The sequence below is a fragment of the Centropristis striata genome, chromosome 12, assembly GCF_030273125.1.
Source record: "Centropristis striata isolate RG_2023a ecotype Rhode Island chromosome 12, C.striata_1.0, whole genome shotgun sequence".
Lineage (NCBI taxonomy): Eukaryota > Metazoa > Chordata > Actinopteri > Perciformes > Serranidae > Centropristis > Centropristis striata.
In genome coordinates, this window is record NC_081528.1 from 33,095,364 (window position 1) to 33,121,247 (window position 25,884).

At 38.6% G+C, this 25,884-nt stretch overlaps 1 protein-coding gene across 3 annotated transcripts in view; it reads right to left on the reverse strand.

The window, feature by feature from the left end:
- The window catches only part of lnx2b (ligand of numb-protein X 2b), a 29,321-nt gene extending 4,103 nt beyond the window's left edge, over positions 1 to 25,218 (reverse strand). The window contains exons 1-7 of one of the 3 annotated variants that reach the window (XM_059346572.1): positions 24,893 to 25,218; positions 16,145 to 16,725; positions 13,454 to 13,647; positions 10,737 to 10,939; positions 6,779 to 7,204; positions 3,857 to 4,000; positions 213 to 387 (exon numbers count right to left, since the gene is read on the reverse strand). In XM_059346572.1, coding sequence (XP_059202555.1) covers positions 213 to 387; positions 3,857 to 4,000; positions 6,779 to 7,204; positions 10,737 to 10,939; positions 13,454 to 13,647; positions 16,145 to 16,551 — 1,549 coding nt within the window. In that variant the 5' untranslated portion in view covers positions 16,552 to 16,725; positions 24,893 to 25,218. Of the gene's footprint in view, positions 1 to 212; positions 388 to 3,856; positions 4,001 to 6,778; positions 7,205 to 10,736; positions 10,940 to 13,453; positions 13,648 to 16,144; positions 16,726 to 17,563; positions 17,693 to 24,892 lie in introns of those variants that run through there. The other 2 variants (XM_059346574.1, XM_059346573.1) reach the window with 2 other exon arrangements.
- Between the last annotated feature and the right edge of the window lie 666 nt (positions 25,219 to 25,884).

Below are 25,884 nucleotides of genomic sequence, written 5' to 3' on the forward strand. Positions count from 1 at the left end.
GACAATAAAGTTGAATCTAATCTGATCTAATCTAATCTAATACTATACTATGATATACATTTTTATACAACTTTTCTGACATTTTATAAACAAATGATAAAATCCAAAGAAGCCCTCATCAAAATTAACAACATTATAAAGACTCTAAATCTTCTATTACTTATTCCTTATCAAAAGTGATAACCACACAGATCACAGATTCTGCTCTGTACCTCTTTTGATGGTGCCGTCTCGGTGCAGACAGCCGACCGGCTGCACGCTGGTGATGTAGACGGGCAGACGGCTGCGACAGTCTCTCCCCCCGGCGATGGTGATGCCCAGGGAGAGCCGAGGCTCCTTCTTCAGGCTCACAATCTTCTCCTGGCTGGAAAACCCACCTGGAGGATCCTGTACCAACAACGAAACTGATTAATACAAAGCAATAAGAAATATTTTGATCAACATCACCGTATGGATTTTTAAAGTAAAGCTGGCTTTGTTCAGGATGCGGTGTTTCACAAATTCAAACACGATACACATATTCAACAACAACCAGTTGCTTATTACAATTCATATGAAAGGCATATTGACTCTTTTATTAGTCATTAAGAAGCACTTACCAACGCCTTATTCTGCATAACCATATTCTACAACTACCACGTCATTAACTAGGAATTTTCCCTGAACAACCTCCTATTCACCGCTTATCAATAGTATGTAAGAAAGTTATAATAAGGGTCAAACTGCGAGTGAATTACTTCCAAGAAATACCTAATTTAAGTTATTTGGGCATTATTTTGTTACATGAAAATAGACCATATTTATTAAGTGTTATTAAGGGAAGATAAGGCATTATTAAAGTGCTTTATAATGACCAATAAGTAACCAAAATACTACTAATATGCAGACTAATAAGCAAAATGTTGTTCATTGTTGTCTCATTATGACTACATGGGTGTATGTGTACTTATGTGTTTGTAAGTTAATAACAAGTTATGTGTGTTAATAATGGTAATAATGAGTTTATAAACTACATTAGTATGTGTTATACATACATATATATAAATATTATTGTTGTTATATAACTGAATATAGTAAATTAACATAGGGAGAAGGGATTTAATAAGCTTTGGCTTCTTCCCACTCCTTTTGAACACAAATAAGTGTTGAGTCTTGTTGTTGTTTCATTTTGTGTTGTTGTCTTGTATTTATTGTTGTTCGTTTGTTTTCAAATGTTCATCTTTTATTTTGTGTTTGAATAAATTCTCAATCAATCAATCAATAGTTCAAGGTGAATGTGTCTTCCGTAATATAAAGTGTTACAAATTATTGTTTAATCTCATTTTGTTTCTCGCACATGCACACGCACACGCACACACACACACACACACACACACACACACACACACACACACACACACACACTTTCAGCCTCTCCAGGATCCTTTGACTTAATTGATTCCTCTTACAAAACCACTCGTAGAAACAAATGTGAAACATTTGAGAAGGAGCTGAGAGGTAAGGCTGGAGGTAACGTGTGAGGATCAACACGAGGCTCTCGTAGTGGAAAAGATGTGTGGAAAGTGACAGCTTCCTCCAGCCTCCTCGTTTCTCTCTGGAGTCTGTAAACCGTCACAAGGGAAGCTGGGGGGAGGAGGGGGCTCTTCCTCCCCCCAGCAGGGAACCCATCCCCCCCCAGCAAGACAAAAAGGCTCGACTCTGCAGGCGAAAGCTAACTGTTACCAGCTTTGATCCTCCGCCACCCAAAGAAACAACCAAAAAACAACAAGACAGTGGCCCCGTAGCGGCAGAGGGAGCAGCACCCAGGGCCTTTTGATCAGGACAGAGGGAGGCCCCGGAGAAGCTTTCATCTCCGCTCACCGACGCAGGTGTCTGCTCTCAAAGCTTCTCACCCCCGACTGGGGGGTTGCTGCTCTTCCTACTGACAGTGTATGGTACAACTGAGTGTGACTGACAAAGGAGCGATCATCACAATTACGCTGTGTAAACAGAAACATGGAAAGTTTGTAAGAAACTGCAAACAACACTCCTGAAGACCTTCAGAGAGCATCTTCTCTCCTAGCACCACACGATAATTCTACTCCTCAAAGGATTGTCACTAGCACTTATTGATGCACTAATAGCTCTTATTGCACTATACCTTGATTGTTTGCTTTTACTCTTCCTGTAAGTCGCTTTGGATAAAAGCGTCTGCTAAATGACTAAATGTAAATGTAACATTGTCTGTGATTATCTGTGAGACGAGACATGGACTGGTTCCTTTTCATTTATAAAGTCTTGATAGGCGACATGCCACCAAACCTCAGCTCTTTATTAAACTGGTCACATAGGAACTATCCAACACGCTCTAGCGATTAATGCTTAATGCTCAGTGTTCCTCGGACAAATACTGAATTTGGAAAAACTGCTTTCAATTTTTCTGCTGCATCTACCTGGAACATCTTACAACATTCACTCAAACCCAACACAATTATAACTATGGGCCAGTTCAAAACTATGATAATCAATAACTAAACTATGATAACCAATAACTCTGCCTTTCACTGTAACTGTTTTTAATGTTTCTGCATGTGTTTTGTCTGTACTCTGTTTTGTGTTTTGTCTGTTCTCTGTTTTGTGTTTTCTCTTTACTCTCGACATCATTGCAAATGAGGGGTTGCCCTCAATGATTCCTCGAGAAAATAAATAAAGGATAAATGAAAAAAAATTGTTGTTGGTGGTGTAACAGGAAGTTAGAAATCCAGCGGCCATCAGCTGGCAAGTGTTATATTATATAGGGACTTGAACAGCTGTTGGCCTGTCCATGTCAGAGGAAACTGGCCAATAAGATTCGGTTTGCGTCTAAGTCCAACTTCTGCAGATGAATGAAAATGTGAATGATGAGATCGGGGCTCATTCTGACTGTGATCCTGTGAGTCCAGCGCTGCAGAACTCCACCTGTGACTCATAAAAGGCTGCATTGAGACTAGGGGTGTGCCATATCGTATCGTTCACGATTATACCGGTATATTTTTTTTATGGGTAAAAAAAATGCATATCACGATATTGGCAACATTCTTTCTTCTTGACGTAGTGGAGTAAGGATTTCCCATTAGTTACCTAAACCGTGGCGGCCCGCTATAATATCATGTGCTGCACTAACGTCACATTTCAATCGCCATCCTCCTCCAAGACATGCGCGCGCATTCACACATTTAAACACACGCGCTGAATACAGCAAGCTGCAGTGTCTACCTACTCTCCGTGTGCATCTGCGTGTGAGCGCCAATCTAAATCTTATCAACCTGTCCGGTTTTGTCAGAGGTCCAAATGGTCCAAACACACTGTTGCATTATGCCGTTCGTTAGCCGCGAGCTAATATTAGCTAACAATTAAAGTTGTTTTGGTTTTAATCACAAAAAGATACTATTACTTCCTGTCGCTAAGCAATGCCGCTTTCAAAATAAAAGCACAGAATCCACCTCAGAATTTACAAGAATAAATAAATAATAAAATAAAATGTCAAAATAAGATGCCTTAAATCAATCATAGGAGAACCCTTATTCTCCTTTATAATAATTAATTAAAATAGGCAATGATTAAGATCAGTGTATATGATGGAATAGTGGCATTAGAATGTGTGAGAGGTACCAAATTTGGGCTTTTATGAAATATCGTCAAGTATATCGTTATCACGAAAATACTTGTGATATCTTTCAGGGCCATATCGCCCACCCCTAATTGAGACCTGACATTTCTCCGGTGTGTGTTTTCTCTGGGCTTCCAATTTACGAACCTGAGAGACCTTTACACAAGCGACCAAATACATCTGGTTAAACATATTTTATTCAAAAAGTAGTGAAATGTTGTGTCTTACCTTCATGTATGTGGAGCGCCGCCTGAAGTACTGCGGCTCCGGCCTCCTGGCTGCTCGGCTGTGCTGTCCCTCTCTGCTGCTGCCTCCTTCCTCCTGAGTCTCTGCAGGCCTCAACACCACGAAGTTCACACGCACCTCGCTTGCCTAAACGCACACAGAAAGAGCTAATTAATACCATAGTTATAACTCTATGATCACTGATTGAGTTGGTGTTAATTTTGGAAGTAGTATCAGTGGCGGCTCTAGACCAGTTTTACTGTTGGGGGCCAGTGTTTAATCAGAGGGGCACATTAAAAAACGGCAGAGATGATATATAGGCATTCAAAACCTTTATTTTAGCTCATTTAAAAATCTAATTTAAGTATATTTGGAAGATACAAATACACTGATTGAAACAATGAGATTTGCAAACAATAATTATTTTTGTACGACTATGACATTTCTCATTTTTGTGCACAATTACTTTATTTTTATTTTGAAAGTGCAGTCCAGTGAGAATGATCTTCTTTTATATACACAAGCTTTTATTGCACAATTAAACTATTATACAAGGGACACATTCTGGGTTCCTTTTGTGCACAATGAGATATTGTTTGAACAAAAAATAGCTAGAATTGTTCCGTTGTTCATCGTTATAAATTGATAATTTAAATATTAATTTGACACAGGGGCCACAGCAGGGGCCAAAGGCTTCTTCACAGGGGCAGTGGCCCCTGGAGGCCCCTGTGTAGAACCGCCACTGGTAGTATATGTTTTGTGCATTGAATAGTATATAACTTGTGTAACTGCTGATCCTTTTTCACACCATAATGTGTTAGTCAGTTCATAGAAACTTCAGGATAGAATTCAAATTGCAGAGATTTAAAAATTTCAATTTTTATCAGTGCTATTAAAAAGTACAAATATAGTAAATTTGCTGTATGCCTTTAGTGAGCAAAAAAAAAAAGAAAAAAGAAAAAAACCTACCCTATTTCAGAACTAGTCAAAACCAGCCCTAAAATGAGTTTCCCCAACTACTCATAGGATCGTCAGCATCTTGTTTGCTCTTACTAACGTTGTGTTGTGTAACAAATGCGGCAACTTCTAAGTTAACAAGGCCTGAGGCTTTCAGACGTGTTTTCTTAATGTTACATCACTGCAAAAGTAACTGAAAGGAGTGACTTGTTCTGGAAGTATTTTGTGCTTGTGGAAAACTAACCACAGCCAAGTTAAAGCTACAGTTGGTAACTTTTATTTAAACAAGTTTTTGTCCAATTTGATGAATCCTGACAGTAACACATGAGACAGATCTTCTTCTTGTGAGTACATTGTCAAACTTGGCAGCACTGATTTCGTCACTGCATTGCCTACTTATTGCCTCAAAGTTTTTAGAAATACATTTTAATTTACTGTTTAGCTGTTTTTGTCGACAGCTAGTGACATCTGAAAAATTTAAATCTTTGAGAATATTAATTAAATAATTCCCACTATCCTTTTTATAAACGTCTGTGTCTGATTATTGTTTCTTTTCTTTGTGTTTCAGGTCTTGGTTTGATTTTTCTTTTTAAAACACATTTCATTATTGCAAAGCTTTTAAGCAACCATCCCTAAAATCTGTCCGTGATTCCTTAAATGCACAAATACAGATGAGTTCAGACTAGTCCAAGAATTTAATTTTTCAATACACTGAAATCAACTCAAACCAATAGCAGCCTGAACAAATGGGAATCAATCTTTCAATCTCAGTCTCCATTTCCTTTCAATAAAAATTAGATTTAAATATATACAGGTGAATCTCAATACTTTAGAATATCATGGAAAAGTCAATTTCCAGTAGTTTAAGTCAAATAGCCCCAACCACGTATTGAGTCATATAGATAGAAAAAGTTTTCAGAGGCCAACATTTCCATATTAAACATACTTTTTGAAATTGGTCTTTTTTTAATATTCTAATTTTTTGAGACACTGAATTGTAGGACTTCATTAAATGAAAGCCATAATCATTATAATTAGAAGATGTTTCATTCTGTGTGTAATGGATCTATATAATGTGTTATTCCCACTTTTTGAATTAAATTACTTACATAAATAAACTTTTCAATGAGATACAAATTTATTGAGATGCACCTGTAGTTGTTGTTGTTGTTTTCAATCTGTACAGCACTTTGAATTACACTGCATTTGTTTGAAAGGTGCTATGTAATTAACATTTGATTGATTGATTGATTTAAACTTATGGCAAGTTTAAGAAAATGTCTTGTTATAAAGTAGAGTGTGATTTCTAGTTAAAGGGCTAATAAACATAATCATAATCACATCTTTCGTCCTTTAACACAGCTATTCTCAACCTTGGGTTCCCGACCCCAATTGGGGTCGGGAACCTTTCTGGGGGTCGTCAAATCATTTTGGAAATCAGCTCTGTCTCCACTGTGTTAAAGTGTTCATGTGTTAAGGTGTTTTTGTCTTTTTGGTCATTTAATGTCTTTTTTGCCCATTTTGTGGTTATTTTTTTAGTAATTTTGTGTCTTTTTTGGTCATTTTGTGTCTTTTATTGGTTATTTTGTGTCTTTTTCTGGTCCTTTTTTGTCATTTTGTGGTCAATTTGAGTCCTTTTTTGCTTAATTTTATGTAATTTTTTTGGTCAATTTGATTATTTTTTGGGTAATTTTGTGTCTTTTCTGACAAATCCCAAATAAGCAAGTTATTACTTTACAAGGAGTCTCTGGCTTGAAGCTGACTGTTACAAAAAAATATATAAATGCACAGACAGAGAGATATTTTAGTTGTTGTCTGCTTCATTATTTGTCCAAAATTGGTCGTATCAACTGAGTTTGTCTGATCTGAACTGTGAGATTGTGTTCAGTGAGGGGGGGTCGCCGACAACATGCATGTTAAATTGGGGGTCGCGACTCAAAAAGGTTGAGAACTCCTGCTTTAACACACCTGTATAATCTGGGCGGCGCTCTCAGGTGTCCCGTGTCTCAGGTCGTGTCCGTTGATGGCCAGCACTTTGTCATTGTTCCTCAGTTTTCCGTCTTTGGCTGCCAAACCACCCGACAGCAGATCCAGGATGAAAACGCCACTCTCATCAGACTTGCGGATGAGTTTGATGCCGAGCGGTTCGGAGCGCTGGCTCTTCACCAGCGTCACCTGCAGGACCGAGCTGGGGTTGTGATTGGACGTACCGTTGCCGTGCGGGCTGTGAGAGGGCTGAGAGTTATTGGGCGTGGTGAAAGAGGAAGGGTCAGAGCGCGGGTCCCTCGATTTAAAGCCTTTCTCCTGCATCACAGTGAGTCTGAGCAGGGACGGCTGCCGCAGCACGGCGATGGCCCGGGAGTGAGGGACCGAAGCCAGGCTGACATCGTTCACCTGCAGAGGAGAAACAACAGAGAAGTGAGATTAACTATGTTGTTTAAATAATTTGATTATTCTGCTTCTTTTGTCTGTCTCTGTTCTCTGTTCTCTGTCTCTGTGCGTGACGCAGGTAACTATCTAAGGTCAACCTTGGTACCATTTCCCTCTCTATGCATTTATATATTAATCAGGCAATATGATTATGATACATGATTATGTTTGTGTGTTAATGTTGGTTTAGAAACTGTGATTACTTTAATTACATATATTTAATTTGCTTAAACTGATTAAGATTCAAATCAAATCAAACTTTATTTATATAGCGCTTTTCAGACATAGAAATGTAACACAAAGTGCTTTACAAAAAATAAGGATAAAAACAGACAATAAAAATGACAAAACCCACCCCTCCCATCCCCACATACACATCTGTATGTACACACACATGCACATAGACACGCACGCACACAAGCACACACTCAGACTCACACACAGCACATATTGATTGACAGTGTAGAGACATGGCAAGATTCTATAATCACAAAGAATATTATTGTCTGTTATATATTTTTTAGACTTTAGAATCCATGTAAGACAGTGAAAACCCTTTGGCTCCTGTTATATCTCTGTAAGACATAACAAGGCAGGAGGATTTGCCGGCCTTGTTCTGGGCAGCAAGATTATTGGTGACATGATGTTTCCCTGTATTGATTAAGACTGGCGAATCAACGGATCAAGAAGGCGGGACTTCCTGGAAGAAATCTACCATCATGTTTAGTAAACATTGTTAGTATTTAATGGGTTCGAAGGGAGAGAGACGAGGTTCAGACTTCACCAACTGAAACCCGTCTGTGTGTATCAGGGACACGAAGAGTTTTGGACCCGGAGATCTCTGTAATATTACACATTTCTTGACGTATTGTAATAAAATGATGTTAAATTGAGAACTTGGACGTCTCCTGCTCATCATTCCCCATCAATGACTGCGCAGAGAAAACAGGTGAGGATTTTTGGTGTTGGAGTCAGATTATTTAATTTTCAGGGTTTCCTCAAGCTATTTTTCTAACAACTATCATGTTGTTTTATACTCCATGAAAACTGTGTTAACATCAGCCAACAGTTGAATTGGGATTTGAATCATATCTGAATTTCCTGCATCAGAACCACATTACCCTTTTTAAAAAAAATTTTAATTTACTTTGTATTTTATTTATTTAATTTTTATTTTCTCTCTTTTTTTGTTTGGTTTTCCGAACGTATATATGTCTAGGTATATTAATATATATAAGTACAATCTTGTTTCTTAAAATAACCCCCTTTATCTGTTTTTTTTCCATACTGCGATATATATGTTAATATAATTTAAAAGACACTGTACGTGTAAATGTGTATAGTGGATGTGTGACTGTTATGTTTTATGTTCAAAATGAGAAAATTAATAAAGAGAGTTGAAAAAAAAAAGAACCAGAACAAATAGTAATTACTTGTAATTAGTAGCTTGGTTCTTCTGAGAGCCTGTCAAAGTGATGTCTCCCTCAATATAACTTATCGACTAATATGGCCCGTAATATTAGGCCTTCACTAAATCAATGCATTGATTCAAGGCTTTCTACAACGCCCAAAAAAAACTGCAGCTAATGTTTCACATCCTGAAGGCAGCCTGTCGGATTGCGAGGTTTTGTTTTCATTTCCAGGTTTGGGATTGGCTGCCTTTGGAGGGAAAGCAACACTTTGGAGGACACACTGAAGCAGAGGTGCCAGAGTCGAAGCTGAAATAGTCTACGAGCTCGGTTTACAGGAGTACAAGGTTCCAGGAGAACCGGAGGGGAGAAATACAAGGAGGAGGACATTGTTAGAAGAGAGGAAACCATAACTTATTAAACCCTTCTGTTATATTCTGCACTTCTCCTCTGTGGAAAACAAAACTGTTACTGGAAATAACCCTTACTCAAATGTACTTCAGAGATGTATTTATTATTTACATGGGTTACAATGACCTCTGATATTTAGATTATAAAATGTCTCTAAAATTGGAATATATATTAGTGGAACTAGAGCTACAACAATTAAACTATATTCGATTAGTAATTTGAAAGAAAATAAACCAACTTTTTACTAAGGCAACTATTTTGATAATCAATTAAATGTTTAAATCATTTTTCAAGCCATGCCAACATGCCAAACATTTAATGACTTCAGGTTCTTATAGAAAATTGTAGAATTGGACATAATGTTGGTCGGACAAAACAAGACACCACATTGGGCTCTAGGATTAATAAAAATATGATTTTTCACCGTTTTCTGATGTTTTATAGAGCAAAATAGTATTCTACTAATCAAGAAAAAACTCTTCAGAAGAATTGTTTATGAAAACTAAAAAACTAAGATGTGGCAAAACAACTAGCAGAAATCTCATCTCTTTGTTTCATAAAAACAACAACAACAACAACTGTTTAGTTGATAGCCATGGTATAATGACTGGTTACAACAGCAATGATGCTAATTTACACAGTTCAGTATCTCTCCGTGTCTGTGAAAAAAGCTGCTGGAGGATCAAACTGAGCAGAGCCTATTTACAGGAGAAACCCCACCTGGTATAGGACATTCAGCTGCATAAAGAGGAGGCCGAGTAGTGTATGTTCAATAGCAACCTCCTCGCTGTGCTCAGGCAGCCCAGGAGGGCCTATTCTATTGTGAGCATTATTATTAATTAATAGAAAATCTATTTCAACATGTCTATAATTGTGTCTTTTTGTTTGGCGGAGAGACGGCTGTGATATAATCAGCCTGACGGGAGGTAATGCTTCACTCATGTTTGAACACTGACCCTCCCAGACAGAAAGGTGATAAGTCAATAATTGACAACAACAACAACAGCCAGGCAAAGCTGCTCACACCAACACCGACATGTTTAGCCTGGGAATATTAACCACACCTTGTTGCCATGGAGCTAAAACTTGTTTGTCTTGAATATCTACTTTCCTCGCTCCAAGGCCCCGCGTTTATGAGAATGAAATGACAAAGTGTTTATGTAAAAATACGCTGAACTGAACTGTGTCTTGCTGTCAACCATCCCGACAGAAGGATTTAGGTTTTCTGCAACACCCTCGGCCAGGAAACTATTTATTTTCAACCGATAAGCTTTCACGACCACAGACTGACCAACCTCCTACTGAAATCCTCCTACTCAAATACTTTCTAGAGATTTAAATTGTCCTATTTGTTTGTGGGTACAAAGAGACTGTACTTATTAGGGCTGTCAAAATTGATGTTAGAATATTAATTTTTTAAAGAAACACATGGATTCAACCAATTAAAATATATTTTTTTTGAGCCTAATGTCAATAACATAACTAACTTGTTTGTCTTGAATATCTACTTTCCTTGCTTCAAGGCCCCGTGTTTATGAGAATGAAATGACAAAGTGTTTATGTAAAAATATGCTGAACTGAACCGTGTCTCGCTGCACCTCAGGGACCTGTCTGAATCCCTGTGCTGAAGTAAAGATGAATACTTGACTCTGCTCATTTTGTTTTCTCTCCCTCACCTCTAAGATGTGGTCCCCTGGGGCCAGTCTGCCGTCACGAGCTGCTAGAGACTCGCGGACAATCTCCTGGATGACGATGTTCCCCAGCGGCGTGTCTTTCCCCCCCACGATGCGAAGGCCCAGCTCCTCCTCCGGCTCCTCTCTGAACAGCTCCACCACGTTGGCCTCCGCCACCAGACTGGACCGCAGGGGGGTGTTGTCTGCTGGGACCAGGGACAGAGAACAGAGTTTAATCAGGTTTATGAAGCAGATACTCTGCTCTCGATGGCCATACTGTGCTTATAGTTACAGTTATAACACTGCACTCTTCAAGTTCGTCTCGTCAGTTATAGAACCGTTGGAACATTTCCTAATCATATCAGGTGTGCTTGTCTGTCTCATATCTTTTTTTTTTTTTTCCCACAATATTTTTATTGAATTTTACACATTTATAGACAGCAGTGGAACATGATCACCAAGTTACATTTCTCATAAAAAAAGATACATCACATTTCACATTTCACATATTAACATAGAGAGCATGTGGAAAAAATTTGGTGCTTTTGTCCGACGCGTCCCCTTTATTTGGCTAAGCCGCCTGACTATTTGTGCAGTTCTGTTGGATAAACTTGTATATAGTATTTGTTTTATGATGTCCATCTCTTCTTACATCTTATTGTCACTTTTATCTTCTTCCATTCTTTATATGACTGGTGTTATTGCTGTTGAGTCCAGTGCTTTATCTAGTGCTTCTATTGCTAAGCTGACCCATTTCTATTGCCAAATGTATTTCCTTGCACCACTGACCCTGTGTTAACCTACATTTGACCAATAAAAGACTCACACTTCATTCATAACATAGTTAATGTTGTACAAGCACCTAACTTTCCCCTGCAAAGAGGGATTCCTTCAGGTTCACTTTCTATTTCACCAACTAAATGAAGTGGTTCAGTACATCTGGCTACTGTTGGCTTGTTTACAGCTTCTCTGATTACCCGATTGCTTGTGTGACTTCTTTGTAGTGCTGCCAAAGTGTAGGAGAAAGTGTATATAAAACGATGAAAATATGACCCATGTTGCAATTGGTTTATGTTTAAAAACAGTGCGAGGGAGACACTGGTAGGCAGAACAATATTCAGTGATTATTATGTAATAATGACAACAACAAAAAAAATTATTTTGGGTCTCTGTAAATTAGAAGTTTCAGAGAATAAACCTTAATTTAACATACAACCCAGATTCCATAAGAAATGGGACGCTTTGTAAAATATAAATACAAACAGAAGTATTACATCTTCGTACAGTTTCCGAATTAATATATGTCAAGGAGGATTAGGAAATCATTGTATTATGTTTTATTTATGTTTTCATCTCAACTTTTGGGGAATTTTATGTTACCATGTTTGTGCCAATTTTCTCATCTAACTCTCAGCAAAACAACAACATTTCTGGAGTAAACCTTTACCAGTAGAGACATGCACAAAATTGCACAACGCTGTGTCAAACAATAACCAGTTTTTGAACTTTAAGTGACCTTTGTTTTCACAGTACACACCGAACAGTAACATTAGATAGAAAACTAAAGACCGAAGCAGAACAGACCTCAACCTGTTATTATCCCTGTTACATACTTCTAATGCACCGGAGAGGACACAGTATCTTGGATCTGATTTGAACACACAGATCGGCAAGTATTCACATGCTACAGCTGACTCCTCAATAGCTGCCTATCTTTTTTTTTTATCTCACAACTATTACATATGCATGAATTAATCTGATGATATAGTAGAACCTCCATGAGTTCACATTAACACAACCATGTGTCAGCTCACTGTATTTTCCTTAAGATCATTTGATTAAAAAAGGAACTTCTCTGCGGACACTGAGGACCAGTTGCCTGGCAACTGTGTTTCAGTGGAATTTTGCCCCTGGTTGTGTCTTGCAGGCTGTTTTTAAGGGTTTTTCCCAGTGATGAGACTGTCTGGTTACCACATCTGTGGATGTTCCTATGACTTGGCTGATGATTCACCTGACAAACTCAGAATCAAAGCTCCAGGCTAAAAACATCACAGTTTCCCAGCTGGTTGTTTGATCAACCATCCCGACAGAAGGATTTAGGTTTTCTGCAACACCCTCGGCCAGGAAACTATTAATTTTCAACCGATAAGCTTCACAACCACAGTCTGACAAACCTCCTACTGAAATCCTCCTACTCAAATACTTTCTAGAGATTTAAATAGTCCTATTTGTTTGTGGGTACAGAGAGACTGTACTGATTAGGGCTGTCAAAATTGATGTTCGAATATTAATTTTTAAAGAAACACATGGATTCAACCAATTAAAATATCTATTTTTTGTGCCTAATGTCAATAACGGGTTCAATCAAATACATTGAGAGACATAAGTACGTGTATGGGTTTATATGTATATGTATTGACTAGTTAGCTAGCTACCCGCTCTCCTTGAGTCAAAGTAGTCTCTTATGGTGGTGGGGAGTAAGGCAGAGGGACTGTAAATTCAGTAAATAGTAAATTCATCAATGCAACTGTCGAAAGTTGCGGTAGAGTTGCTTTTTTTACACAATCAAATAATAACTCATGTTTTTTTAACAACTTCAATATAAATATTTGATTTTATATCATTCAGCCCTTGTACATACGCTCTTATTTGTTCAGAAAACAGACTCGCGCGACTGAATCGCTGATGGTGGTTTTTAGTACGATAAAATGACTTCATACCATCCTCACTTTCTTCATAGGCAGGATTAATGAGCCCAGGCTCGGGCTGCTCTCTGCTGGGATTTCGGGAATGTGTAGCTGAATGTTTAGCATCACCAGACGACTCCCCGTCACTCTTGCGCCCCTTTAGCTCATTCCACGAGGGCCTCTTCCTTTTCTCCGCTTCCTCCCTCAGTCTTCTAAAAACAGGACATCTGAAGAAAGATAGGAGCACGAAGAGAACGAGTTAAGACAAAAGAAAAACGATTTCACTGTTTCTTGAAACAACACAGTCTATATGACTAAATAAAACAGGAGGTTCTTTAATGTTTCAGGTTGCGAAGGAGTGCCAGAGACGAAAGAACACAGAAATGGAGAGAAAGAAAATGGATGTTAAAGGCTCTGAGAGAAGACAAGGTGAGAGTATTTATGCACAGGAGAAGAAGAAAAGCACAATGCAGATTAGTGGACAATTTCACTGCATTGCAGGGTGTCTGGGTGAGACAGGTTGAGTCTGATTAAGTCAGTCAGAGTGCTGGGACTGCTGCTTGTTCCTCATGCCTGAACTTTGTCTCCTCATTGTTTGCACTGAGAGGCTGCAGCAGGACTATCTGCCTCCCACAACTGACTGCGTCATGGCTGGCCACCGAGATGATAAACACCACACTGCCCATGAGAAAAACAAGTTGACTGACCTGCACCTCGCCTGCAGCTCGATAATGACTAGTTTCTGTGTTCATAGAGGGACTGAGCCACCAGGAATACATGATTCAGCTTCAAAAAGAGGAAAACACAGCCTAACAGTTTTTGATGACAGTTATTTTACATTCCTGAGAAGTAGTCCAAATTCTTTTGTCATGACTTGAGGTTCAGACCCTATGTTTACCTATATGGATATACGTGAATGCCGTATATACAGTTGGAAGTATCAGGAAAATACACTCAGCTTTTTTGCAGACACATAGATGACAATATTGCAGGGCTTCAGCGCTTAATTCATTATGCTGAGTCAAATGGTGCACAGCTTTTTATTTTATTTTTATGTCTATGCATTCTGATTCAACCCAGCATTTCTGCACAGTTGCATATAACAATTTGTCTATACTATTTATAGAATTAGATTCTAGTGGTGGCTGTGAAAGATTATTCCCGACTGACTTGGATAGCGAAAGGATAGCTTCAATCCATATTTGTTGGCTTTTAGTCTTTCAAGAACAAGATTTTCACTGCAGCCAAACACAAAACTTCTTGCTTTCCCACATAGTGCCCACAACAGTCAGCACATACCTGTATTAACAAGTGGTCTAAAGTCAGTTAAATGAAACTGATGGGTAAAACAAAATTGATTTAATAAACAAAAAGACTAACTCATTCAATCCAATGAATGCCTTTATTTAAATTTTTAATTTATTTTTTTTAAATACAAATTTTTCATAAAATAAGTGACATTCAGAGCTTTATTTAAAATCTGAATAGAACCTTTGTCAGTGCAGCCTGAGAATATTGATACCACTTTAATATCTGTAAAAAAATATTCATAATTTTTACAATTTTATACAGCTAATAGAGTGAACTTTAGAGGTACAGGTGAGCCCAACAAAGGTAGACGTTACCCCATGCTCTTAGTCTCTATGCTAAGCTAAGCTAACTGGCTGTAGCTTCATATGGACCTGACAGACAGTGAATCCTTTTCCATCTATCTCTTGAAAAAGAAAGTGAATTACCAAAAATGTCAAGCTATTCCCTTAATGAGCAGGTGAGCGGTCAGTGGGGTTTATTTTCAGTAAACACGTGAAGTAAAGTAAAGACGTGTCAGTTCAACACCTTAGAGACGATGTAAATCAACTCTGGAGTCAATGTCACTGTCATGTCAGCGTTATCTTGAATTATTGCCCTGTACTCTTTGATTACTTGCCCACCAGCTTGTACTATAAAATACTATTGACTGTAAATTATAACTCCTGTGATGTAACACTGGTTCTCCCTGATATGTCTTGGCCTTCACTTGAACCCGTGCCACAAATCCCTTAAATCAGCTGAAAACCTCCCAGTTCCTCTGGACAAATTGATGAAATCCAGAAGTCCAAATATACTGGTGTATCATCCATGCATTAAATTTATATTCTGTAGGAAGACAGCTTGTTGTTGGTGAAAACTTCTGCATCATCTGTTTGACTTTCTTTAGCTGTAGCATAACAATCACGACTCTGACTGCAGCTGTGCCACAAAGTTCAAAAAGTACCATTGTACAGGATTACATAACATAATAGAGCTGCTCATGGTATTGTAAACACCCCATTGTTTGGATAAAGACAGGCAATATATTTTTTCATATATATATTATATTTATATATATTATTTCATATATTTTTTACTTTTTTCATTTCTGTCTAAAATAACCCACACTGTGATCATTTTAGCCAGGAAAATGTTCAACCACATCCACAAAAACTGCTGCTATGACCTGTCAGCGTCATATTCACAGTCTTACTGTGAAACTCCTGGAGACCTTCAGCTCTTCAGAGAGCATCATCTTTCCTAGCACCACATGATAACTCTACTCCTACTCCTCAAAGAATTGTCACTAGCACTTATTGATGCACTAATAGCTTTTATTGCACTATACCTTCATTGTTTGTTTTTATTCTTCCTGTAAGTCGCTTTGGATAAATGTGTCTGCTAAATGGCTAAATGTAAATGTAAATGTCTTACCTGTTGTGCAGGTGAGGCTGCAGTTCACAGCGCTGCATCTGCTGCTGGCACTCTGTGGAGTGGGGACACATCACCGTCAGCTTGTCCAGCAGGTTCCTGACCAGCAGACTGGAGGGACGGCACTGATGGAGCTGCAGCCGCTGGCGGTCCACGGGGCAGAAGTCCTGCTCTTTTAAAAAGCTGCTCAGACAGTGAAAGCAGTATGTGTGGCCACAAGGGGTGTCCATAGGTCTGAGCAGGGGCTGCAGGCAGATGTGGCAGACCAGTTCATCATCCACCTCATCCTGGTACTCATACAGGTGGCTGTCCACGCCATCATGCTGCTGGCCACACTCCTTACACACCCGCGCCCACGACAGACCCGTGGCGCTGCTGTTGCCGGGAACTTTGGTCTCTGTTGTCGCCATTGGCTGAAGAAGATCAGTCCAAACGTCTCTGGAAATGCTCAGCGTCCTCTTATCTCTTTTAAAACTGTCCGGTCACAAGTCTACGTCTGCATGTCTGCAGTTAAAATCCATTCAAAGTGTGAAAACGATGACCCATAGTCGACAGTGTTATCTCCATGTCTTCATTTTGATTTTCTGTTGAAAAAGACACACACACACACAATAAGGTACACAGCAGTTGGAAGTTGGACTATTTCTACTCATACCGGCCAGCTCCACAGGAAATGACAAATCTACAGAGCAGCAGCAATATGGCAGCAAGCTGCAGCTGCTTCCTCTCAGCTAGTTTCCTGAGGGACAAAAGGAATTCTCATCTCAGCTAAAAGTCACCATGCTCCACTCTGAAAGGGCTAAACTCTGTGAAATGAGGCAAGAGAAAACATACTAGAGTCAAACCCCGGATAATGGGAGGGAACAAAGGCATGGCACGACACGAGAGTAAGAATTTTGAATGAACTGGGCAGAAATGCAACCCCCATCACTAATGACCTCTTGCACCCAATCGGCAGTGGTCTCCATCCCTTTGTACGGCTCCTAATCTCCTTTAATTCTCTCATAAGGAGGGCTGATTAGGATCGCATTCTTTAGAGAAACTTTTGGCCACTTCATCCATGTATGAACAAATGTATCAAGTAAACTGACATATCATAAATTACACCATTGGGTCTAGACTGTAAGAGAAACTCCATCCATTAAAACAGCAAGGAGCAAAAAGCAAAAAGCACTATCACGCACCAGTATTTATTAACTTAATGTCTTTTAACCATAATAAATAAGGAGTTTTGTGCTGAATACTTTCACAAGCATAATTTCAGAAGACTTCATGCTGTCTAAGAGCCTAAACTGGTACACAAATGAAAAAGACACCACCAAATACCTTCTTGAGATGCGTGACTTTGTCCTAAGACCACAAAGAGTAAAGAAATTCTTGTGCATTACCACATATCAAAAAAAGAAAAAATTAAGCCACTACCTTCAGTTTTCTTTCTCTCTGTGACCTCAGTCCAAGATTTCAGGCACAAAAAGGCTGCTTTATCTTCACTGTTATTGCCTCGGAGCGACTTCACCGGAGCGGATATCTTTGTTGTCAAGCGCCCAGTAGCCACCGCACGCAAACAAGAGACTCTAACCTCACAGCTGCCTGAAGCCTGAATGAAACCAGAGCCCTGCCTCTCCAGCAGAGCAGCACACCGTCAGAATAATGCCTGTGTGTGTGTGTGTGTGTGTGTGTGTGTGTGTGGGGACGCATATTTGTGTGCATGAGTGTAGATGTGTATGAGCTCTGACTGCACCGGTGTGAGGAATGCAGTGGGGAGTTGGTGTAACTAGGCAGAATGAGAAGAAAACGTTACTTCTGCTTCTTGTGTGTGTGTGTGTGTGTGTGTGTGTGTGTGTGGCGGGTGGGAGTGCAGACTGCTGATGATGCACTACTCCAGGTAAAGTACTCTCAGCTGAATGACTGATTGCAAACACACAAGACCGACTACAAATATGTGTGCACACACTTTTCCACATACATGCACACTGGCTGAGGTCACACAGGCCTTATTTCTCTCTTTGTCGTCGCTTTGTGCAAGTGATACCTCGTCCTGTAACGGATACGGGTCATGGATCCTGTAGCACAGAGAGGGAGGCACAGTAGAAACCAGGCTGTGCTCCATTTAGTTGGAAATAACATGATGTGGTGTGAGAATGTGGAACAAAAGATAAAAAGCACATAAATACACTCCCCTGCAAAAGCTGGCACTCAGTCCCAGTTTCATATCACTGTATACCCAAAGGTGTATCATTTGCTTTGCGATAAGGAGACTAGCTGGGAGTCACAGCTGACCACAGAGAGCACCCAGCCAGTTTCACTGAGGACTGAGGAAGCATGTCTTCATTAGAGCAGAGGTCATCTCCCCAGGAAGACGTACAGCGACCCTGGAGATTACCGGGACCCTCCTGTTCATTGTGTCTGAAGGCGGCTGGCTCTGAAGCCATCTATCACTGTCCACTGTCACCACACTGACACAGCACTATATATATCCATGTTCCTCAAGGATACAGCGTGACATCAATAAAAAGGTGCTCCTCTCTCTTTGGAATCCTCCATGTGAAATGGAGACTATGTAGTTCGGAAAGGGTTGGTCAGTTAAGTGATTAATCAATGAGTCAATCAGTTGATTCACTATTAACAGCTTTAATATAAAGTGAATATTTTGGGGCTTTGGACTTATGGTCAAACACCTTAAACTCTGTATAAAATCTGTGTCACTATTTTCTCCACTTTATTTATGAATTACATTGGGAAATGTGGTTTTACATAAATTACGAATGAACGTTACAGTTAAAACAAAGTTTACCTAGTTTCAGCATCGTTATATTGCCGTAATTAATCTCACAAAGCCAACGGCTTGGACTAATATACTAGTTTCCTACGATATCAGTATCTTCATTGTGGAAATAAAATCCAGCCTGTCACAGCCTCAGAAAGATGGAAAGTCAACCGAGGATGCCGGCGCCCTCCAGTCTTTTTTTTTCGCTTCCAGAACAAATGCCTTCAGCCTCGGGTATCTTTAAGAAAGTTTGTATAAACATTTCAAGTACATGCATTAAATTTAATCCTATTCCAACACGAGAGCAATGAAATTATTTGATTTAAGACGACAGTTAATATCCACGTTTGTGACAGCTTTACAACAGACGGGTTGAAATATGTTTTTCCAGCTTCACATGCCAACAAATGCATATCTGCTCAACGGGACCAGCCTTAGTGAGGGAACGCCTTATCCAAATCAAATGCCTTGTAATCATGTGATGGTCTAAGCTTTCGCGGGAAACGTCTGTGTTCCTACAGTGTCCTCCAGTCTCCCAGAGGATTACCGGAGGTGGTGTTCCTTCAAAGCTGAGCCGAATCACTCGCTTTGATGGTCGCTGTGAGTGAGTCACATTTGCGGCCACACCCTCTGTGAACGCAGGTGAAGCCACGATAGACAAATAATTTCCACATGAGTCCATGAGACAGGAGGTGTGTCACGTCTACCACAGTGTTACGCTAATGTCTGGTACTACCAATATAAATAAATCCTGCACATGAAGTGGAAAATGAATGAAATTACCGCCAGAGGTGAATGACTTGTAACCAGTGTTTGAGTATGACATAATCAAGTGAAAAGATCTGACATGTCTCTAATTAAACGGTTATGGCTGCATACTTACCATCACAGTTACGTACATATGTTCTCTTACCAGTAAGAAATATGACATACCATCTTTTTCAATTCAAATCAATTCAAACAACTTTATTTATCCCAAATAGGGCAATTCAGTTTGCAGTCTCCAGTCAGACAGCGCACGAGACAAAGCAAAAACAAAACAAAACAACAAAACAAACAAACAAACAAAACAAAAGCAGGACAGCACATAAACCAACAATTCCCTCTGTCAGTGGCAACAAATCAGTGTGAGGGTAGTAGCAATATCCAGTCCCCAATGGACCACAGTGCAAACAATCTCAGGACAAAATGAGGGGAAGAGTAATAAATAAATAAACACATTTCCACCTTATGGCTGGAATAAATAAATAAATGACTAATTACTGCTATCGGTAGCATTTAGCAGCTATTTGTTCTCCTTGGAAATTCTAAATTAAAAAGACAGTTTGCAGGATCAAACCATTAAATTATAGCCATTTGGATTAAATGTTTAGGAATAATTGGTCAACACTGAGCAGTTTTTGCTCTCTCTCTATACAAAGTGGGGATTTTAGATAATTATCTATTATGAACGCTGTTTTAACATTATGTAACTGCTATAGCAACATGCAAAACCCCATGCTTTAAATGTAATAACCAATATTTGCATTGCATATCTGCAGGAAATAATGGAAAACAGAAGCCATCTGAGGGACAATAAAACCAAATGTTGTTCAAAGAGTTTTCCACTCCAACTTCTTCACCAATTTGATTCTCAGACTTGCTGCAGACTCACTCACAAGTGCCGTGGTTACCAGTCTCGCTGACAAGTCACACAGGAGGGTTAAGCTTATATTCACAAGGCAGCTGGGCCTCCCACTGTAGGGCAGCCTGCCTGCACATACCAAACAAACACCACCCATGGCATTAACTTATCATCGGCCAAGGATCTCGCCTTTGTTTTCAGCATGAAGGGCAGAAGGTAACAGTCACGAATGAAAACAGAAATGCATGTTATGACTCAACGGAAGATAGATTTTACTCAGATACGGCTTGATTTTTCAAACAAGACAAAACTTATTTAGTGACCTTCACATTTTATTCCTTTTGCCCCCACAACAAGTCAACTGTGTGATTGCTACAGCTACAGCAGACGTGGCACAACTACTAAAATACTTTGGTCACAGAAGTACAGTTACTTGGCTGAAATATTGGTGACGTCAGATTACGCTTGTTGAAAACTGCTAAAGTACAAAAGCATTCCTTGTAAATGACCGTCCTTGAAGTAACTGAATATCTGCCCATAATCACACTTAATAAAGCCAATTTGTATCTGTTTTTGCAACTGGACCAGAAACAAGTACTCAGATACCGAAGTAAAATAACTAGGTATGTAGAACAGCTCCTTTCAGAGTGTTATGTATTTACTTATTGTAATATTATTGATGAAACACTTATATGAAAGCAGTATAGTAACATTATAGCTTGCCAATAAGGAAAAAGGTCACTTGTACATATACTGTTGAGTAATGTTATATTTCACAATGGCTATTTCTAACTTGATGCAGAGCGGATGCTTACAGTATTAAAACACAAAGTAGTTTGTTCTTTGAGTTTATGACCAAGTACTTTTATACTTTAACCTGAGTAGGTTTCCCAAATGGTATTTTTTACTAAGATTTTCATTACTCTATGTCAGTGGTTTTCAAGCCCAAGGCACTCCAAAGTGCAAGCCAAAAATCTCAAGGCACACCATCAGGGCTTTCCACTCGGACAAGAAGTAGCCAGCCAGTGGTGAAAAGTAGCCAGCTAGGGAGGTCCGGGGGCATGCAGACCCTGGATTTCCACCCAGGAGAAAGGGGTTTGTGTTCCATGTAAAAATAAACGTAATGTGGTTTAAACATCACTGAACTTCCGTGCATCACAGTTTTACGCAACCATGTCACTTTTAGTAGTCACAACGTCCTCGTGACTACTTCACTTCCAGCATTTACATACATTTATTTACTGTTTCATATTTTGACCTAAACCTAGATCAGTGGTTTTGTAGCCTAAATTCTATGAAACTGCAACCTTTTTTTTTTCAAACACAAACTGTATGTGCACGTTTTAACCAAAGGCTCATATAGGTCATGATGGGTTGTTTCAGCAGGTGCAAGTGATGTACCGTTTACAAGACAGGTGCTTTAACCCAGCTATTCTCAACCTTGCGCTCCCGACCCCAATTGGGGTCGCGAGATGATTTCTGGGGGTCGTCAAATCATTTTGGAAGTCAGCTCTGTCTCCACTGTGTGAAAGTGTTCATGTGTTTTTGGTCATTTAATGTCTTTTTTGCCCATTTTGTGTTTGTTTTTTTTGTAATTTTGTGTCTTTTTTGGTCATTTTGTGTCTTTTCTGGTCATTTTGTTTCTTTTTTTGGTCATTTTGTGTCTTTTTTGGTCATTTTGTGTCTTTTTCTGGTCATTTTGTGGTCAATGTGTGTCTTTTTGGTTATTTTGTGTCTTTTTCTGGTCATTTTTGGTCATTTTGTGGTCAATTTGAGTCCTTTTTTGCTTAGTTTTATGTAATTTTTTGGTCAATTTGATTCTTTTTGGAGTAATTATGTGTCTTTTCTGACAAATCCCAAATTAGCAAGTTATTACTTTACAAGGAGTCTCTGGCTTGAAGCTGACTGTTACAAAAAATATATAAATGCACAGACAGAGAGATGTTTTAGTTGTTGTCTGCTTCATTCTTTGTCCAAAATTCATCGTATCAACTGAGTTTGTCTGTTTTGTCTCTTTTTGCGGCTAAAGCTAAACAAGCTGCGACTTTATTACATTTAGCTATGAGGACATGATGATATCCTGCTGCCAGTAGCAGGCACGTATTTTGGCAATACTGCTGTGAGTCAAACTGCATTAATGGTGTATATGGTTGTCACAAAATTCCACGGCACACCTGAGCTTGTCTCACGGCAAACCAGTTGGGAACCACTGTTCTATGTTATATTGCTGTACTATGCTATATTTTATGTTATACTATAAAACATATTACTACATTATATACTATTTTTATATTTCAGTGTTAATACAGACAAACATTTAGTATCATTACCTAACCATATTATATATTAATCTGGTGTACACTGTTTATATAATAGCACACTTGCTGACTTTTCTGCTATTAATAAAATCACACATCTCTGTCACTCCTGCTTTGTAATTCTGTCTTTAGATGATCTTGTGTAGTTTCTATTTATACTTCGGTTCTTATTTTAGTTTCATGTCCTTCTTACTATTTTTACTTTCTCTATTAATATCTGTCCTCGTGCTGCAGCAACAACCTAATTTTCTCTTTGGATTTCAAAAAAGGCTTTTCACATCACATCACTTCATCAAAACTGATCATGTGTTTTGTATGTAAAATCTTTATCAGTAACTGCAGTAATCAGAGTAAAAGTTAAGTTGAGTAAAAGGTAAAATAATGCAGCAGTGGTCATAGAAGTATTCATATACCTTATTTAAGTAAAAGTACTTATACCACACTGTGAAATTACTCCACTACAAGTAAAAGTCCTGCATTCAAAACGTATGTAAAAGTACAAAAGTATCAGCATCAAAGTGTACTCGTTATGCAGGATGGCCCCACTCAGATTGTTTTATATATTCTAAATATATGATTAGATTATAATTTTTGATGCATTTATGTAAGCAGCATTTTAGTGTTGTAAATCTTGACCTGAAAAGTAATTAGTAACTATATGTAGTGGAGTAAAAAGTACAATATTTGCCTCTAAATGTAGTGGAGTAGAAGTATAAAGTTACAAATGTGAAACTACTCCACTACAAGTAAAAGTCCTGCATTCAAATATTACTTTAGTAAAAGTACAAAAGTATCAGCATCAAAATGTTCTTAAAGTATCAAAGTAAAAGTACTCGTTATGCAGAGTAGACCCCCTAAGATTGCTTTATATATATTTATATATATTCTAAATACATTATTAGATTATTATTATTATTATTATTGATGCAGAAGCAGCATTTTGATTTTTATAAAGGTAGTTCTCATTTTAATGATGAGGTTTAATAAAAAAAGAAAAGTCTACTCACTTACATTTATCATTGTTTTCATGTTAAATAATAATAAAGTAATAATAAATAAAAGCATAAGGTTACATAAAATGGAAATACTCAAGTAAAGTACTTAATACTTGTTAATTTATTTATTTTTTACATAAAAAATATGATATGCTTGTATAATATGATGCAGCACTGGTAATACACCCAGTAAACAAAATATCTGAGATTGGCTCGTCATGACAATAATGGTTCCTAAATACAGAATAATATAACATTGTATAATAAAAAAGCACTTTAAAGGCATTGCTCTGCAAAATTAACACTTTTTGGGTACTTTCACTATAATAATACTACTAGTTTATTCTAAGTAATATCTTTAAAGCAGTAATTCAGGACCTTTACTTGTAATTAAATAGAGTAATAGAGTACAGCACTTAAGTAAATGTACTTCTGAGTACATTTCCTCAAGTCTAAGTTTCTTTGTTGTCATGTTTTTATGTTTTGTTGGGACCCCAGGGAGAGTAGCTGGTGTCCTGCACTACTGATGTTGACCTTTACTGTTTCAAAATGAAGATACAGATCTACAGAGAGCAGGTAGAGCAAAGAGTTCCCATTATATGCATGAAAAAGCTGCTCAGTAACAGTAAGGAGGACATCTGTGATCGGTGCCCTGCCTGGATGTGTGTTGTCACGGGGACCATAAATAACTCACTGCCCCCTCCTCTCCTCTCCTCTTGTCAGCCCACGAGTGCTGCTTTGGTCCTAATCACTACACCTCGACGTGACGGATCCAGATGACAGCAGAGGTAATAAAGTTATCCAGCCACATGGACACACTCACATCATGGCTTCACCTTCAGCTCCAACCTGCCGAGGCAGCGCTAACGGCTACACACCTTGAGCACAGAAACTCACTTTTCTGAGTGAAAATCTGCTCTAATACACCTATATTTACCAATCAAACACGAGCTTTAAACACATATAAAAGTAGGAAGCAGCTTTGCTTACTGTGGGGTTAATTAGGCGGATAAAATGAGCTCGAGCAGAGACCGAAACTCGCCTTACCTGTGTGAAGGTTGTTTTCCGGAAGCAGCTAACGTGTCGCTAGCTAAAACAAAGAGCCCACTGTTGACTCACTGAATTAAAAACAGACCCTAAAACAAAACCACCGGGCAGGTTTCACACCGCTGCAGGAGCTTCTCCTGACATTTTTCCTCTTCTTTTTTACCGCATTGCTGCCGCTGTTTTATCCCAGTCTGCTGTCCCAGGTGTAGTTCAGCCTACAGGCGAGGACTGGGCGACTTTCCCAGTTTCGAGCAAACACACTTGAAAGCCACAAACCAGCAGCAGCAGCAGCAGCACAGGAAGAGTCCATGCAGGTGAACACACCGTCACACTGCTGCACACAGCAGGTACTGATCTGAGACTGTGTGGAAATGCAGCAACAACCCAATTTTCTCTCTGGATTTAAAAAAAAAGGCTTTTCACATCACATCATCAACACTGATCATGTGTTTTGTATGTAAAATCTTTATCAGTAACTGCAGCAATCAGAGCAAAGGTTAAACCTCTAAAGTCCAGGAGATTTTGGTTTAAATTTGTCAACTTCCTATGCATCAATTTCTGTCTCTTTCTTGTCACCTTGTTTCCATGTAAATTAACTTGAAAAAGATTATGAAATGAACATGATTTTGCAGTTAATTAACTAAATAATAGTAAATAAATAATAGTAATAGTTTCCATTGTTGAAAGAAAATTCACATTTTAAAAACGGTCTAGAAGCATAAATGTCACACTGTGAAAGCTCCTATGATTTCACTTTCAACTGGCTTTCTCAGCTTGTCTACATATCATTTATAAATAAAGTTATTACTGTAAATAAAACGTGTATTTTCAATAAATAGATGAATAAATAGACTGCAGAGGGTTAAGTTGAGTAAAAGGTAAAATATTGCATGCTGTGGTGGAAAAAGTATTCAGATGCCTTATTTAAGTAAAAGTACTAATACCACACTGTGAAATAACTCCACTACAAGTAGCCTAAAAGTCCTGCATTC